This window comes from Gossypium hirsutum, chromosome A05, assembly GCF_007990345.1.
Source record: "Gossypium hirsutum isolate 1008001.06 chromosome A05, Gossypium_hirsutum_v2.1, whole genome shotgun sequence".
Taxonomy (NCBI): domain Eukaryota; kingdom Viridiplantae; phylum Streptophyta; class Magnoliopsida; order Malvales; family Malvaceae; genus Gossypium; species Gossypium hirsutum.
Window position 1 is genome coordinate 103382440 of NC_053428.1, and position 19052 is coordinate 103401491.

Sequence of the window (19052 nt, forward strand, 5' to 3'; positions counted from 1 at the left end):
GGTTTTCCAAAGTTATTTCATATATATATAGAGAAAGTACATGCAAAATAACATTGAAATATGTATAGGGCCAAATTAATTTTATTATAAATTACGTGGTAGATTTAAGAACATATTTGTATATGTAAGAAAACCATATGTATAAAAATGTATGGATTAAATACGAGTGCCTAGAAGTATATATACATATAATGACAATAGCTTAAAAAAAACATTGCATGGGGTTATATATATAATAAAATTAGCTTTAATACAAAGTATACGTGTATATATATATATAATAATAATATTTACACAAGTGGTCATATGAGAATGTCAAAATAATTTGATGCAAAAAGAAATTCAAAATGGCTTTACAAAACAAAACAAAGTTATACATGTGCAAATATATATGTATATAGAAAATAAAATGAAAATGCTAACATAATAGAAAGAAACTTTAAAACAATCGTATGAATAAGCAACCAAGAATAAAATTTATAAACTAAAAGGGTTTAATTAGAATCGACCCATAATAAAAGGGAAAATTTGAAAACAAAACATTAGAAGAAAGGACCTCTGCGCGATGCGCGCAAATGCACAGGGGCTCAATCAGGAAATAATACAAGCTATCAAAACGCAGCTCATATGCCCGGACTAGACTGCAAACGCATGCAAATTATAAGGGCCGAATTCAAAATAAATAAATCTGGATTGGGCCTAATCGAACCACTGTACGATGGGAGAGGACCAATCTTGGAAATAACCCTTCACCGCGAAAACACGCGGGTCCCGAGGGTTAAAGGCTGAAACCCCTAATAAAACACCCCATTTTAGCTGAAACCCCATTCTTTTTCTCCTTTTCCAAACCCTAAAACTTCCCCCCTGAAGCTGCTGATTCTCCTTCCCCTAGCAGCCAACAGATTTAGGCTGGGGAGAACGCTTTTCAGCCCTCCGATTTCCTCTTGACTTCGATTTCGACTAAGTAAGAGGAGATCCATGGCGTATTCTCCAGGTAAACTCCCATTTTCCTTCTTTAATCAAACTTTCGAATAAAGAAAAAGATCAACAAAACAAAAAGAAAAAGGATCCAGTCAAAAGGGAACGCCTAGAGATTTGAGTCAGGAAATCACCTTTAGAAAAATGGTTGCTTTGTAGTGCTTGAATTTTTGTATTTTTTTTGTTGCGTATTTGCGCGTAAAAAAAATTACAATGAGCAGAGGCTTTGGCTTTATAGCCGAAACAGAAATAAGAAATACTCAAAAATAAAAATCGAATACAAATCCCCATTTTGCTGTTGTCTTTTTTGTATGTATTTGCTGCTGTGATTTGTTCTCTTTCGCAGGTACGGGTGCTGTGCTGGCGTACGGAGGCTTGGCGTGGTTGTTGGAGGCGTTGTACGGAGCGTACGGTGCTGGGGGAGGGCTTCTGCGGCGCGAGTGTAAGAAAGAAACCCTAGGGTTTCTGTTCTAAAATTCCTGGGCCATTTGGGCCAATGTAATTTTGGGTCTTGGGTTAAATTGGGGATTGGGTATTGGTTTAGGGTTTTAATTTGGGTCAAAGCCTGTAAATAGACTGTTATAAGATTTAAGTTTTGGTCTTGTAATTAGTTTGGGCTTTGATTGGTTATTAGCCCGTGGACTATTGTAATTATTTGGACTTTGGACTGTTAATATTTATATTTAATTATTATTTATTTATTTTTGGGTTTCAAGGGGGCCGGGCAAATTGGCCTATTTACATTACTTATATATTATTTCACAATTATCACGATTAATGACATTCATATACCATAATATACTATGACATGTATGAAATTTACCTACCAAAATATTGAATTTAGCCATATGAACTTACCTAGGCTAATTTGCAAAAAGTCGTAGAAATTTAGGGACTATTCTTGCAATTTCTCCTTTCCACGATTCACTTTATTTTCTTAATCTATAATTATAAAATCATTTCTTTATTAGCATCTATTTTAATTCTATTCTACTTCACAATTTATGCCGTTTAATTTTTAAATTACACTATTACCCTAAACTTTTCAATTTTTACAATTTAGTCTCTACTCAATTTATTCATAAATTAAGTTAGTTCTTCTCAAATAACATTTTATCAAGATATTATAAACTACTTCAAAGAATTTAACATTCAAAATTTCAACACAAAACCCTAATTCCAACAACTTTCACAATTAGATCCTAAAAATCAATTCTTATAAAATCTCTTCATAAAATCATCATATAATAAACTTAGAACCCCAATAACATACTAAATCATCATAAAATTTCAGCTCTTACTCATGGAAACTTTCTAAATCATTCATAAAAGCAAAAACTAATGAATTAGATAATAGGACCTACTTGTAAAAGTCTCAAAATCACAAAAATTGTAAGAAATAATCAAGAATTGAGCTTACATGTAGTAAAATGTGAGAAACCAACGTTAAGAATTCTTTAATGGCTGTTTTTGGCTAGAGAAGATGAAGAAAAATATCTAGATTTTTCAATTACATCATTTTTAACTACTAACCTTTATGCAATTTCCAATTTTGCCCCTTGTTCACATTGTTTTCTTGTTTATTTCATGCCCAAACCATCCGGCCATTATCCTTCGAGTCTAATTGCTCTTTAAGCCCCTCTTATTTATTATTTAACCTATTTAATCACTTCCATTAGTTTTACATCTTATTCAATTTAGTCCTTTTTATTCAATTGACTACCGAAATGTTAAAATTTCTTAACAAAACTTTAATAGTAACTTAATAACATTCCATAAATATTTATAAAAATATTTATGACTTGGTTTTGGAATTAGAGGTCTCGATACCTCGTTTTTATCTTATTTTATCTAAAAATTTCCTTTAATTCACAATTTCACTAATTCAAAAACATTTCTAAAATCACACTTAACTTTTACTTACTAATATCTAAACTCACATGTTGGATTTAGTGATCTCACATCAGTATTTCGACACCACTGAAATTTGGGCCTTTACATAGGAAGTGTTAAATGTTCAATGAACTATTTGTTTATATGTGAGTACATTGATATGGATGAAATGTTCTCTATGGAATTGATAAGTTATTTTATAATAGAATTATCACGGTATATTTTGATATGTGAATAAGAACTAATGTGTTTTGTGAATGTGTTTGATTATCAGGAATTGTAAATTATCTATTTATATTTTGATGTCAAGTAAGGTAAGTTAGTTTGATGTTTCAAACTATGAACAAAGCTTTATTAGCTTAATTGTTTCATTTTTAGTTCTTTTGTAGTTACCAAATTTGTCGACTGATCGAATGGATCGGTAGGAAGCTCACACTATCCAACCATTTTGGTAGCTTTTGTTTTTTGTTTTGGAATGTGGCATGTATATAGGTGTTTTGTTGTGAATATGTAAATGTTATGTTATAATGGCATATTTAGTGAAATGGTTGATTTAAATGTGTATGGCTGATGTGTTTTAGTTTGGTATTCTTAATGTTAAGAATAAGGTTACAATGCTTGGATCGGTATTTGGATGTGTGTGTTCATATTTGGTCATTTTGGTTGAGGATTGAGTATGAATTGTTGAACAATGATATGTACCTCTATAGTTGAATAGTTGGTTTGAATAATTATTAAATGTGGTGCCTTTGAATGGCATATTGGTTAGGTCTTATAGGTGGATTGAAATGGTATATTTTGACCATGATGTTATGTGGTTTTGGTATGTTAAGACTTATGGAAGTAAGATGTCTTGGTATCACTACAGCAAAACAGGTTTTTAGCGGCGGTTTTAGCAGCGTTTGAATGAAAAACGCCACTAAAGAACGAGCATTAGCGGCGCTTTTTAAAAACGCCGCTATATGTACACCTTTGGCGGCGTTTTTCAAAAAACGCTGCAAAAAAATTAACACAACGCTGTCGTTTTGTATTGAGCCTTTGGTGGCTTTAGTGGCGCTTTTTTAAAAACGCCACTATATGTACACCTTTAGCGACGCTTTTTAGAAAACGCCGCTAATACTTGATCTTTAGTGGCGTTTTTTTTAAAACGCCGCAAAATAATTTTGTAAAACACCATCGTTTTGTACTGAGATTTTAGTGGCTTTAGCAGTGCTTTTTTAAGAAACACTGCTATAAGTACACCTTTAGCGGCGCTTTTTAAAAAAACGTCGCTAATGCTCGATCTATAGCGGCGTTTTTTGAAAAATGCCACAAAAAATGAAAAAAATTATATGACTAATTGTTTTTTAATTTATATGTTAAATATTTTCTTATATAATTGTAAAAGAGATAGTATTAATTTTAAAATATTGAATTATTATCATTATAGTTTAGGGTTTACAGTACATGGTTAAGGGTTTAATGTTTATGAGTTACTATTGTAAGGTTTATGGATTATGGGTTTAGGGTTTATGGTTTATGGTTTATGGGTTAAGGGTTAGGGTTTAAGTTTCAGGGGGTTGGGTTTAATGTTTAGGGATTAAGGGTTAAGAGTTTATGTTTTATAGTTTAAGGTTTAGGGGTTAGAGGTTAAGGATTTAGGGTTTAGATTAATTAGTGTTTTTTAATTTATATATTAAATAATTTCTTATATACTTGTAAAAAAGATAATATTAATTTTAATATATTTAAATTAGGATTATAGTTTAAATTATTTAAGAGATAATAGATAAACTTTATATATATTAAATGGTTTAGAATTTAAGGTTTACTTAAGATTTGTTAAATGATGAATTTTTTTACAATCAATTAATACTTTTATATTTAAAAATATTTAATCTAAACCATTTGATATATTTAAATATTAGATTTAAAAGAACATTGATAAATAAATAAATAAACAAGTAACAGATCATTGATATGGATAGGTAACTATCTATTTTGGATAGGACCAGATTATAACAAATAAAAATAAAATACAAAAACTAAAATCATTCCACATCGAATTCTAGCAAAATAGTTATATTTTAGTTAGGAAGAAATATCTCTAATGAAATGGAGATTAGATCGGAAAAGAATAATATAAAATCATGATTAACGTCTCAATCTTTGATAGAAATTTGATATGTGAGAGATTGATTGCTTACATTAGATAATTTTAACTTTATAATTAATTACAACCATTTAATTATTTGTTTTCTTATTAAAATACACGATATTTATTTTCAAAGTACTTGATTTTTTATTTATAAAAACCAATATATAAAAAATAGTAATAATAAATATTTTATAAAATTATTTAACTAATATTTTTTAGCAGATAAAATAAAAAAACTTAAAACGGTATCGTTTTATTTAAAATGAAATGATTTTTTGCAGTGTTTTTTATAAAAACGCCACAAAAAATCATCTAAAAAAGGCATGGTTTTATCCCAAATTTTCCCCCTCTAAAACCCCTAACTTCTCCCCCTAAAATCAATATCCTCAAAACACCCCCAATCTCACCCCTCATTTGCTCTTTTCAATCAAGAAACTCTCCAGCAACAGTCTTGATTTGGTTTCCAGTTAGACTCTGAGATAGAAGAGATGGCAGTGAACCAGACGGCGGCGTTGAAGGTGGGGTTGTGTCTATTGGCATTTCATGGAAGGATTAGTAGCCTTCAACCACACTTCCAACACTTGCCCACTTGCCTTTGCGATTGCTCTTCTCAGCCTCTTCTCACAATCCCTGAAGGTATTCCCAGATCTGGCTCGATCTCATCTCCTCCTTTCTTGTTTTCGTTTCATATATATTGGATTTGATCGGTTTCACAAAGCTCAAAATCATGTTGTAGTAGTAAACGATAATCTGAAATGAGTGCTTTATGCGCTTCCTGCCCAATTTATTTACACTTGGAGAATGGCGATCCTCATAGAAAAAAGTTACCAGAGCTTGTATTCTTATAAATTTCCCAGGCCACTGGAATGATGTTACATTATATCAATGGAAAACCAGAAAAAAGAGATGCATCATTTGGCTCAAATGTTATACATGTTCACAGCTCGTGTATTGAATGGTATTTTATTGGAAACTTTGAATTGTATAATGTTTAAGTGAAAGGGAAATTATGGGTTTTTGTTGGGAAAGATGGTACTTTCAGTGTAACTTGTTTATATATTATGGTAATCTTTTATTTTGACACGGTTAGCCTTTTCTTTTTGTTGTAGCTTTCTTGCTGCTAGAAATATACTTATATTGTCTTCAAATGCAGGGCACCTCAAGTGTATTTTGTTGGTGACAATGTTAAGAACCTTAAACCAGAACTGGCAAGGGGTACAAAGCTGAAGTGCAGCAGATGTGGACTAAAGGGTGCTGCACTTGGCTGTTATGTGAAGTCTTGCCGCAGAAGCTATCATTTCCCTTGTGCAAAAGAGATTCCAAAATGTCGATGGGACTATGTAATTCTGCTGTACCATATTTTATATGAGATATGCTTTGATTCTTTGATGTTCTGCTTTTCCTTTTGTATGCTTTGCAATTTCAATTTTTTGCTTACAAATTTTTTCCTCTCTTATAGGAGGACTTTCTTGTGCTTTGTCCTGCCCATTCTTCAGTCAAGTTTCCAAGTGAGAAGTCTAGAAAGGCCCATTCTGCAGCCAAGTTCCCAAACTAGAAGCCTGGAAACTGTCTATCTGCTGATGATAAAGTGCCAACTGAAAGGTAATTGATCAATTAAGATATCTTAGACGTCTTACGCAGGTGTATAACTCCATTGCATGCTTTTTGAGGGATTTAATAATTATATTTTTTACTTGCATACGTGTTTTATTGTGCTAAAAGGCAAACTCGTATACTGATGATATTTTTGCAAGTACTGAAATTTCTCTTTAATTGATTCTTTTTGGTGTTAAAAGTTTCATGATTGATGAAATGGATACACAAAATTTAATTTGGAAATTCTTCGATTGATAGAATACCCTTAATGGGCTTTTCTTTTCATAACAATTTACTCTCATGTGGTATTTATTTAGTTATTTATTGTTTTATTTTATTACAGTTTCTTCTGGTCAAGTTTGCAAAAATGATTAGTGTAACTGTATCCAAGTTTTGGAGGCCGGATGTCACTCATGTGATTGCCTCTATAGATGAGAATGGTGCATACACTAGGACACTTAAAGTTCTCATGGCCATTTCAAACGGGAAGTGGGTTCTTAAATTAAATTGTGAGTTCGTTGTTCTTTTCTTGTTTTAGAAGGTAGAACTTGCTTTTTCTCTGTATATCTTTATTGTAATAGTCATATGAGCTCTTTTGAGTTTGGTAGCAACTAATTGAACTTGGATAGGGCATTTTCATCATTACATGAGCAAAGTTATTTTTTGACTTGTACAATACCATTATAACAGCCATGAACTGGAATTACATGTGATATTAGTAACTTGTACCGGCCCTTAAGGCTTCGACTTTACTTAAAATAGGAATTACATGTGATCTTTGGCAATTTTGCCTAGCAGAATTAAGCTAATTTTATGGTTTTATCTTTAATTAATGCAGGACTGGGCAATGCTTCCTTTACAGGTCAGTTTCCTATTTCTTTGTCATGGATAGATGTATTTATTGGAATATGGGACTAAATAACTTAATACAAAGAAATTTTACATTTGTTTTTTTATGCCTTTTAGATCACCTCTAATTTTATTATACAAAGAATTAGTAACTTAATACAAAGAATTTGTGGAAGTTTTAGTCGGTGTTGGTTCTGCTCGTATCAAGGATCTGTTTAAGAGAGCCAAGGTGATAATGCTATAAGTTTCTTATATTTGATTGCTAAGGCAGCATGTAGCTGTTAATTGTTGGGCATATGATAATAATTAGGGAACAGATAAAATGCTGCAGATGGTTAGGCCACCTATAAATCAGCTTGCTGTATTTTCTGTGTTATTTTTTTTTATGTTATAAGTACAGATTCTTTTTATTTTATTTACATATACTTGGTTGTGCTATGTACTTTGTGTAATTTGTTGAGAAATTCTTATCTTTTGCAGGTAAATAAACCATCAGTTATATTCATTGATGAAATTGATGCTTTACCAACTAGGTATGATAATCTTGTTGCTACTCCTATCCCTTCTTTTTTTAATGCAAGAATTTGTTGAAACCACACCATTTGTTGACATATGAAGGCGAATGCTTTAGCAGATATAGTTTGCAACTAAGCATTAATATTTTGCATCTGAATTAAATCAAGTGATTGGTAATGGAAATATAGTTGCCTTGGTTATCTTTTATGGTATTTTATAAGACACTGAGAATGGGCTACATTCGGTACCTTTTACAAGCCAATTATCATTGCAATTATGAGTAGGAAGATAACTATAGATGAATTTAGTGGAGAGGAGAAAAACATAGTTGTCTTTAAGATCATATGTAAATGATTTTCTCTCTTTCTTTCTATCTGATCAGACGTCAGGGGATTTTCAAGGAAACAACAGGCCACCTGTATAGTGCAGCCACTCAGGAGCGGGAAACTACTTTGAATCAGCTACTAATAGAGCTTGATGGGTTTGATACTGGCAAAAGTGTTATATTTTCGGCTGCTACAAATCATAGAGATTTGTTAGATCCTGCACTTCTCAGGCAAGGTCGTTTTAATCGCGAGGTTAATTTCCACCACTTGAATAGTAGATCTAATTAGTTAATATATCTCATCAATACAAAAATATATTCGAATCACTTTATCACCCATCACTTGATCTAATTAGTTAATAGCAGATCTAATTAGTTAATTTCCATCACTTGAATAGCAAATTTTATTGTATTACATTTTTTAGTATTAAATTTTTCATAAAATTATAATAATTTAATAAAATCATTTTTTACCCATCGATTATCATAATGTATTTAGTTAAACAATCAGTAAATATTAAAATGATAACAAGTGGGGAGTCTGACATATTATCTTTTTATTGTAAAATATGCATATGTACAATTAATAAACACTTCTCTATTTAATTCAAAAAATAAAAATAGTGGCCAAATAAAATACTATAAGGTAATACTCATGACTCTTAAAATATGTGAAAATAGAAGAAATTATCTTAAAAAAGGCTACAGCCATCGCACAAATAATTTATTGATTCAATATATTGAATATGATTGATAATTTTGAATTAAGAAATCAGGTAGATTATACAAATTTTTAAACACTCAAAATTATAATTACTAATTTGAAACTTTTGCTGTAGAGAAAATGAACATATTAAACTTGGCAATCTATTTAATCACAACTTTAAACTTTTAATCCATTAATATAAAAACTGTACTAATTATAGTTAAAATACCAGTACGGCATTTGTCATGTAATTTCATTATTTGGTTTCGAGGGACAAAAGATATTCTAGATTCCTATTTTACCTTTTCGGCCTTTGTGCTAAATTTGTACCACCAGCCTTAATGGTCTCTCCCTTTCTTTACCATTTCTATTCTTACTACTTAATTATCAAAAATGGGTGCACCAACAGACTCAGCCCTCAAAATCGATGAATAAATCTCGCAGCTGATGCAATGTAAGCCACTTTCGGAGCAGCAGGTACTTTTTTTTTTCATGATCTGTTTGTTTCTCAAGAAAGTATGGAAATTTTGAGACTTAATTTAATTGTATAATTATTTTAATAGATTAGGCTATATTTGGCTGCGAAATGAATACCAAAACGATTTTGAATTGAATTTGTTTTAAGATATTATTCCAATAGCATTAGTTTCTATCGCTGTGTGAACTTTTAGTTGTAATTAATGAAAAAAATCAGCTTTTTTCTCTCTTTCATTTAAAACATTTATATATTCTTTTGATTTATTTGATGTAGTTGATTTCGAAAGAACTTGGTGTATTTGCAAGAGAACTTTTGTGTGTTCGTTGCAAGACTTTTCTACGTTTTACTGGTATTGTTTTGTTCTCAGGTTGATCAATAAAAGTCCTCGTTTTTCTTCCCTGTTTCATCTGGGTTATAATTGGTTGTAACTCTGTTTTCGTGTTATCTTGTTTAGGTCAGAGCATTATGCGACAAGGCATAAAATATGCATCTCAAAGACTAGATACATTTGCATTTGTTAGGTATAGAAAAAGGTGTTTCCATTTTGGTGTTAAGATTTTATGCAGTGTAGTTGCTTACTGTCTTACACTATGTTGTCCTTTTAGGAAAAATGGTTGAACAGGCAATTGAGCAAATTATGGCCTTTTGTTGCAGAGGTAAGATACTTGTTCTTATATATATTTTTACTATAAGATTCATAGTAGTTACTGGTTATTTATTTCAAAAAGGCTGAGAGAGGCTTTTGTGTACTGAGATTTTCCACCTTAACAGATGAAATTTAGGCAGGTTGTTCAACTCTTTTGGTGCTTTCTGAAGTAGAAATAATTGAAATTGTTCTCTATGTTACTTACAATTTAGTATTTTTTTTCATAGTAGATAAACTAGTATTAGATTATTGTGTTGGTTGTCCGCAATATTAAGCATTCTGAGCATCAATATATTTAGATATTTTGAGGTTTAAAATTGAACTCAGGGAAGAAATAAAGATAAAAACAACTAACATAGTGGACCAGGAAAATGCTTTGCCATGAGCTGCATTCTGTTTGACTTGTTTACATATCTAAATAATAGATTGTTTGAGGAAAGGCCATGGATTTGGTGATATTTTTTATTTAAACTATGTAGGTTTTAGATGCAATGCCTGTACATGCAAAGGCACATGATTAATAACATGATCAATGACTTTTGTCGAAACAAATTCTAATTCTTGCATTATGGTGGCATTATTAAAAATTTATCTTTTCATATCATAATTCAAAGAGATCAAATAATGTGCTTTGACATATGTGGCTTTGAGGGTCGTATAAGTGATTTCCTTATTGGCCTGACTTTGGCTTACAAGTGCATACTTTGGCTTTCTGTTTCGGTGTTTTGGATTCTCTGGCGGTTGAATTGAAAGTATCAAAGGACTTATCTAAGTTATATGCAGGCATTGCAATACTTTGGCTTCACATAAGCTTGAACCAGCCCTCTGTTGTATATTGTTTCTTCTTCTTTTTTGATCTTTTTCCTTTGATTAATGAGAGGTGATGATGAATTGGCATTCTTTTCTCACGAGGATGAATTTTGTTTTAGAAATTGTAACACTTTGTGTGTTTGTGTGTTTGTGTGTTATTTTTTATGTATTAAATTACATATTAAATCAATGTTTATGTATTAAATTTAAATTTATTAATTTTTATATTTAGTTTTGAAGTTTAAATTTTAATGGAAAATTTAATTTAATTAATATTTTTTATTTATCCTTAAAAGTATATAGTTTAAATTTCAAATTTCAAAAATTAAACATAATATAATATTTAATATAGATATAAATATTATTTAATTAAAATAAAATAAATTTTTAAAAGGTCATGATTTTTAGTGGCATTTTTGGGAAAAGCGTCGCTAAGTCATGTTTTTTAATGGCGTTTGTGGGAAAAGCGTCGCTAAAGGTCATGACCTTTAGCGGCGTTTTTGGTAAAAGCGCTGCTAAAGATCATGACTTTTAGCAATGTTTTTTTCATAAATGCCACAAAATGTTAGCGGCGTTGTCTTTAGCGGCGTTTTTTGCGGCGTTTGTAAAAGCACCGCAAATAGTTTTAGCGGCACTTATAGCCCAAAAAAACGCCGCTAAAAACTTGTTTTGCTGTAATGTATGCAAGGGTTGGATTTGTTTTGGCCTGTTTTAGTGGTAGCTATATATGCACACGGCCTGGGACACGGGCTATCACACAACCATGTGCCACATATGGTCACCACACATATCCGTGTGTATTTATTGATTTTAGATATAGTATCCACATGGTCTAACACACAACCTGGGACATGGCCATGTGAGTTAAAATAGTTTGTCAAACGAGTTGACACACGATCGTGTGACCCAACTTCGAATACACACGATCTGGGACATGGTCTGCGGCACGGCAGTGTGGCCCTATTTCAAATATTCAAACGAGTGGGTACACGGGCTGGTACATGGCCATGTGTCCATATTTCAAATGCCTACACGGTCTGCGCGATGTCACACGGCCATGTGACCCCTGTTTTGCAAATTTTAAAGTTCTTTTGAAATTTTTTGTTTTGATTTGATTTGACCTTGGATTGTTCCTACATTATTTTTAAGGTGCCCGTAAGCCTGATTTAAGGCCCATAAGTGTATTTATACCATGAATTGAATTTGTTTGATATATGTTTATAAATTATTTGTTCAACTGTTTTGAAATGAAGTGAAATGTCATGTTTTGCTTAATAACATTTTGTAACCCTAATTTGGTAACATAAACAGGTTAGGGGTATTACATTTAATGGTATCAAAGCTACAATTTAATCGATTCTAGGACTAATGTAGCATGTAATGAGTCTAGAATTTACATGTCACATATACCTTGTGATAGTGTGATGCTTTTGATCCGTTCTAACATTGTATTTTCTTATAGATAAAAGATATCAGCCGAATCAAACCAAGCTATAGTTAATGAAGCTGAGAGTAATGTTCAAGCTTCCAACTTGGAAGCAAGTCAAAGTGTGTCAGTTCCGCAATCATTTGGTGATGAGGTGAAAAGCGTATTTTTCGGTATGATGAACCAATGGTTCAATAAGTTTAAACGAGCCAATCCTATGAGTCCACAACCTCCACCCCTATTGTGCCTTTTTCGGCACCTCCATGTCCTTAAAATCCTGTGACTACCACTGTTATTCTCCCTCAGTGGATAAGATTCGAAAATTTAGAGTTGAGGAATTCAGAAGTAAGGTTTACAATGATCCTACAAAAGCAGAGTACTGGTTAGTGAATACGAAGAGAGTCTTTATAGAATTGATGTGTACACCTAAAGATTGTCTAAGATGTGCAATTTCATTGTTGAAAGACAAAGTATATACTTAGGGTGGGATACTTTAACTACAATTACATCCAATGATCGTATTAACTGGGGCTTCTTTCAGACAGAATTTAGGAAGAAATATGTTAGCTAGTAGTATCTCGACAAGAAAAAGAAAGTTTCTTGAATTGAAACAGAGAAATAGATCAATAGCTAAGTATGAACGGGAATTCTTACAGTTGAGCAAGTATGCCTGTAATATTGTATCAAATGAAGAATAGATGTGCATTAGATTCGAAAATGGTTTGAATGATGAAATTTGCATGTCTCTTGTAGTATTAAAATTACGTGAATTTATTAAACTCTCAGAATGAGCTCAAAAAGTTGAAGAAATCTACAAGATTAAACGGTAATCTGATTTGAGATCTCGAGATTTCAACAAAAGAGGATCATCTAAATCAGCTCAGACTTTTCCATCAAAAAAGCTCAAATATGATACAAATTGATCGGCTGCTCCTTTAGAGTTTATTGGCAGAGATAAACCGAGGCAAAGTAACTTAAAGTCTATTAATTATTCGGCGGCTAGTGTTAGTAGTGTGAGAAATGTTGAGAATACTGTTTTGTGATGAATGTGGAAAAAGGCATTTCGACGAATGTCGGTCTAAGTTAGGAATTTGGTTTCAATGTAGATCTCTTAACCATTTTTTCCGAGATTGTCCAAAATGACATAGTGATTTGGAAAAATTGTTTGCAAATGATGTACGAAATATTTGGATGACATCATTAGGAGATTAGCTAAATAAAATGGAAAATTTAAAGAAATGTCTAGTGAGATAGGCTATGTGAGTTAGGAGAGGTAGATAGGGTCAAAAGGGGCACTTGATGAATAAACTGCAAGGTTTGTTGGATAAGGATAGAGATGACGATAATTAGGCTAAAATGATTGATACTAAGTTATAGTTGAATCTTGAGATTGAAAAGGATGAACGGTACGGGAACAGAGGGCTCATGTGAATTGGTTGAAGTTGGGAGATAGAAATACTACTTTTTTTCCCAGTCAAGCATCTCAACCTAAAGAGGCAACTTTATAAGTAGGTTGAAGTATGAGGATGGAAGGGAAACGAGTGTGAGGGCAAAATGGAGGAAATATCTCAATCTTATTTTCAAAAACTGTTTTCATCAGAAAGTATGGGAAATTATGAGCATCTCCTGTTGGGCATTAAAAGGTGTGGTTCAAATGAAGACAATCAAAGGTTAACAAAGAGATATATGAAAGAATAGGTGAGAGTGGCGCTTAATGAGATGAGGCCTACTATGGCTCCCGGTGATAATGGATTTTCGACTCTGTTTTTCCAAAAATGTTGGCCCATAGTTGGATGAGATGTCACTTCTTTTTTTTTTAGTATTTTAAACGAATGTATGAATTTTGATTAGCTAAATATTACCAATATTGTGCTAATTCCGAAGATTGCCCATCTTTCGATTATAGGAAATTTCAAGCCTATTAGCTTATGCAATGTGCTTTATAAATTGATAGCTAAAGTGATAGCAAATCATTTTAGAGAAGTTTTAGAAGTTTGTATTGATAGTGCGCAAAGCGCTTTTGTTCCTGGAAGGTTGATTTCGAATAATGTGCTAATGGCTTATGAAATAATGCATACATTTAGACAAAAAAGGGTGGGGGAAAAAAGGTTTTATGGTGATGAAACTTGACATGAGTAAAGCTTACAATAGGGTGCTTACAATAGGGTCAAATAGAATTTTTTTAAAGGAAATGATATTACAGATGGGATTTGATTTGGGCCGGGTTTCATTTATAATGAAGTGTGTTACTACTGTCAGATATTCGGTGATCATAAATGGAAAGGCTGGTGAAGTTTTTCAACCATCTAGAGGATTTAGACAAGGTGACCCTTTAAGCCTATTTTTATTTTTGATTTGCAGTGAGGGACTTTCTGCTCTTATGATACTAGCAATGAAGGATGGTTTATTAAGAGAGGCTAAAACAAGCAGAAATAGCCCACAAGTTTCTCATTTATTATTGGTTGATAATTGTGTCCTCTTTGTAAAGGTTACTGCTAGACTACCAGAGGGGCCCACACTTTGGGAACGATTCTAAGGAAGTATGAGAATTGTTCAGGTCAGTGTGTTAATTATGATAAATTAATCGTCTATTTTAGCTTTAATACATTAAAAGGGGAGAGACAGGTGGTTTCTGATATTCCAGGTGTACAAAGCTCTAGTGATCCCAAAAGGTACTTTGGTCTTCCAAACATGGTGGGGAGAAATAAAAGAGCATCTTTTCATGTTTTGAAGGATAGATTTAAGAGGCACATCGACAATTGGAGTGTTAGGCTTTTATCTTAATGAGGAAATGAAATTTTTATTAAGGTTATTCTTTAAGCCATCTCGATTTACACAATGGCATGTTTTTTACTCCTTAAGTCTTTTTGCGATGAATTAGAAAGCAAAATTGCTAATTCCTGGTGGCAAAAGGGATATGGTAAAAGGGGCATTCATTGGTGCATGTGGAAGCATTTGTGTGACCTTAAAGAGAATAGGGATTTGGGTTTTAGGAGCCTTGATAAATTTAATGTTGCTTTGTTAGCCAAACAAGGGTGGCGACCCATTAATTATCCAGATTCTTTATTAGCTTGTGTGTTGAAAGCAAAGTATTATTTGAATTCAGATTTTTTAAATGCGGAGTTAGGAAATATACCTTCGTATACCTAGAAGAGTGTGTGGGTAGCAAAGGGTCTCTTGAAAATGGATTGTGTTAGAAAGTGGGGCCGGGAGAAAGGATTTCTAGTTGGGGAGACTTGTGGATTTCGAGGTCTGTGAAGATAGGTTGAGTAACACCAAAAATAATGAGAACACTTGATTAGTCTCATATTTAATTGATGCAACAAATAGAACATGGAAGGCAGATTTAATTAACAATACCTTTAGTGTGGATGTCGGAAGGAAAATTTTACAGATTCCCTTGGCGATGGCCAGTCACGAAAATATCCAAATCTAGAGAGGTGAGTCTTCCAAAGAATTTACAGTTAGAAGCACCTATAAACTATTACAATAGGGTAATTTTGCTTCTAATAATAACTTTATACAAATCGGGCTTTAAAGGAATTTTATAGGAAATTATGGAATCTAAAAATTCCCCCGAAAATTAAAATTATAGTGTGGAAGATTTCCTAGAATTACATTCCTACATTAACTAATCTCAGATACAAGAGAATCGCAGTGGCAGTATCTTACCCTAGATGTCACGGGCCAGAGGAGAATAGGAACCATATTTTTCGAAACTGTCTTACAATAAAAGAGGTGGGGAACTTTTTAAATCTATCTTGGATCTTAAATAATATGGACCAGGGTGTATAGGATTGGCTTACCTGGGTTTTTAAATCGGGGACTAGTGAGCAGTGTAGGCTGTTCTGCTGTGGATTATGGGTGCTCTGGACATCAAGATACCAGTTAGTGCATGAAAGCAGAAACACGTCTGGAAATGAGATTTTGAAATGGATTCTTAGTTATGTAAAAGAATTTGATGGTTTGGAGGCGAGAAAACTTACCAATATAGTTGTAGAAGAGCACTGGAAACCCCTACCTAGTACGAATTTGAAAATAAACTTCGATACATCTTCCGACAGTCATTGGTCCAGATCTGGTTCTAGGTTGGTAGTACAGGATGTGGGGGTGGGACTTTGGCTTCGAAAACTGTACTTCATCAAGCAGTGCCCTCTCCGTTCGCAACAGAAGCACATGCATGTTTACAAGCCATTCAGTTAGGAACTTTCATGGGTTTCACTTCAATAATAATTGAAGGTGACGCTAAGACAATAATCAAGAAGTGCAACTCAACAAATCCAGACAAATCAGCAATGGGGGCGTTAATTAGAGATATTCATGCATAAAAAGAACATTTCCAAGAGATTTTATCAGTACATACCCAGATCGGCGAATCTACTTGCCCACACCCTAGCCCAAGAAGCTCTAAAAAAGGAGGATGAACAACACATGGTGGGAGGTGTGGCTGACTATGTTCATCGCGAAATGGTGAGAAGAAAAGCTCGACATCCGAATTGACAAAGCTTCAGGAGGGTTTTGCACAAAGGATAATAGTAACAGAAAAGTTTTGAGAATTTTGGAAACTGCTACTTTTTCAATAGCTGGAACATTAAAGGGGGAAATGTAGAGGTGCTCAATCGGTTAACCGACTCGAAATAATATTAATCGAATTAATCGACCTTTCAAAATTTTTAACCGTTAATCGAATCGAAAATTTTTCAGTTAATTCGGTCGATTAATTGAATTAACCGAAAATTATATGTTTTTTAATTTTTAGTTAAAATAAGTATAAAATTAACCGAATTAACCGAATTAATCGAATTACCCGAATTACCTAAATTAATCGAATTAACCGAATTATTTGTATAAAATTATATGTTTTTTATTTTTAGTTTTATTTTTAGTTTTAGATTTTTATTTTTATTTATTAAATTATTTGTAATTTTTATGATTGGGTTGGGTAATTGGGTTGAGTTGGGTACTTGGGTTAATATATATTAGATTGGATATTTGGGTTTATGTTGGATTGAGTTTGAGTGAATAGTGGACTATTTATATATTATAATTTTATTTATTAATTTTTTCGGTTAACTGACTGGTTTCGAACCGAATTAACCGTTAACAGAAAACTCAAAAAATTATTAACAGACCCCGACCGAATTAATCCGGTTAACCAACCGATTAATCGAATTCAATCGATTAACCGAATTTTTTCTGTTTTACCTAAATTTTGCACACCTATAGGCAAATGAATGTTGTCGTGATTGACTGGATATTTGTGTCAAGAGTTTCTTTAATCTGTTTTGTTTTTAAGGACCTTAGGCTGAGTCTGTTTTGTTTGTTTGGGCCAACTTTTGTTTTTAGTTTTTGACTGTGATTTACTTAGGATATTGGGTTGCGCCTGGTTACTTATAAGGCCAGTCTTTTTGTTTTTTCGTTTTCTTTTATAATAATATATCCAGTCCACTATTTATCAAAAAAAAATATAAGTTACATAAAATAATTATATACCCTAAACTTTAAACTTTCATTTCAATAATATTATAAATTAATATATATAATTTATCTAAAATTATTATCATTAAAAAAATTTAACACTTAAATATTATTATAAATTAGAAACATTTATAGAAACAATAAAAGCATTAAATATATAATATTTATAATACTTATTTCCAAAAATCTATCATATAAATTAAAATGAAATGAAAAACAAAAATATAAAGAACCCTAATTACATATATAAAGGATTGGAATTGGACCCATCAAAGGTGGAAGAGACGTTGATAGAATTAAAACCAAGCTTTGATGATTGGATCTGCTAGAGTTTTGGGTTGATCAAATGAAGTTTTTGGGCCGAGAGTTTTCCTTAATTTTTGGACAATTTTTTTTTTGACAATGATACCCTATTAATTCCTAATGTCTCATGTATTGTGGAGTTGATTTTATATATTATATCAATTTACTTTTGAAATGAGGAACATCAACAAAAAATTATGTACAGAAAACCAACTTAGATTTACTTTGTTTATCGTCCACTGAAAGTATGAATGGATTATACAGTGAAAAGTTGTACAATGAGATTTTAGGCTTTTTTTATATTTTTTTATTAGAAATTTATGAATATTTTATATTTTTTTCTGCATATTATAATTTGAAAATGTAATTTTCATAATATAAAAAAATAAATTATGAATTTTAAATTTTCTTTCAAAAAATTCCGATAATTTAAAGATTCTAAAATTGCCAAATTGATATTTTAATTACAATTTAGGGAGTAAATTAATTATTAAACTTGAGTTAATGCACTGTGTGTTCAATTTTTCATAATTAAACGATAGGAAAAAGAAAACCCTTACTAATTATTTGGTAATTATTGGTATACAAATCTATCCATGAGTCAATGTCCACTTTAAAAGAAACTAGTCTTAAGCTTGAGCTAGCTTGGTCCTCCCATAAAACTCATTTATAATTTAAAAATAATAAAAACATATAACTTTATGCTAATGTTTATATTTTTTTATAATTAAATTTAAATAAAAAATATTACTTAATTTAAATTTGGAGATCTATCGACTCAAAGATAAAAAAGTTGTTGTCCAAACCCAGACCAAAGTCAAGTCAAGTGGAAGGAGCCAATTGGGGACAAGACTATTGGTATAGAGCTTATCTAAATATATTTTAGGAATACTAATTTAATGGTTCATGTG

At 31.9% G+C, this 19052-nt stretch overlaps 1 protein-coding gene and 1 long non-coding RNA gene across 9 annotated transcripts; both read left to right on the top strand.

Moving 5' to 3' along the window:
- The first annotated feature begins 355 nt into the window (after positions 1–355).
- LOC107959786 (uncharacterized) lies at positions 356–1679 on the top strand. The gene is made up of 2 exons (XR_001700933.2): positions 356–994; positions 1325–1679. It is a non-coding gene; the product is annotated as an uncharacterized lncRNA (long non-coding RNA).
- A 3652-nt stretch (positions 1680–5331) lies between these two features.
- On the top strand, positions 5332–17065 carry LOC107959787 (BRCA1-associated RING domain protein 1). Of its 8 annotated transcripts, none has more exons than XR_005927444.1 (11): positions 5332–5644; positions 6162–6348; positions 6468–6610; positions 6948–7113; positions 7443–7466; positions 8352–8530; positions 9410–9477; positions 9752–9845; positions 9933–9999; positions 10084–10134; positions 12397–17065. XR_005927444.1 is itself a non-coding variant. In XM_016895932.2 (5 exons), the coding sequence occupies exons 1-4, from the start codon at positions 5552–5554 to the stop codon at positions 6561–6563; spliced, it is 477 nt and encodes a 158-aa protein (XP_016751421.1). In that variant the 5' UTR covers positions 5333–5551; the 3' UTR covers positions 6564–6610; positions 6948–7113. The 8 variants fall into 8 exon arrangements, 1 of the variants encoding a protein (XP_016751421.1); XR_005927441.1 differs by having other exon boundaries at positions 9752–9827; XR_005927445.1 differs by lacking the exon at positions 12397–17065 and adding an exon at positions 10908–11062.
- Positions 17066–19052: the final 1987 nt, after the last annotated feature.

Bases quoted from the DNA above. Each gene is read 5' to 3' on its own strand.
- LOC107959787 (XM_016895932.2), top strand. From the start codon at position 5,552: ATGGAAGGATTAGTAGCCTTCAACCACACTTCCAACACTTGCCCACTT. The intron at 5,645-5,865 runs GTATTCCCAGAT...TAAATTTCCCAG, and splicing joins TCTTCTCACAATCCCTGAAG to GCCACTGGAATGATGTTACA. The intron at 6,349-6,467 runs GTAATTCTGCTG...CCTCTCTTATAG, and splicing joins CAAAATGTCGATGGGACTAT to GAGGACTTTCTTGTGCTTTG.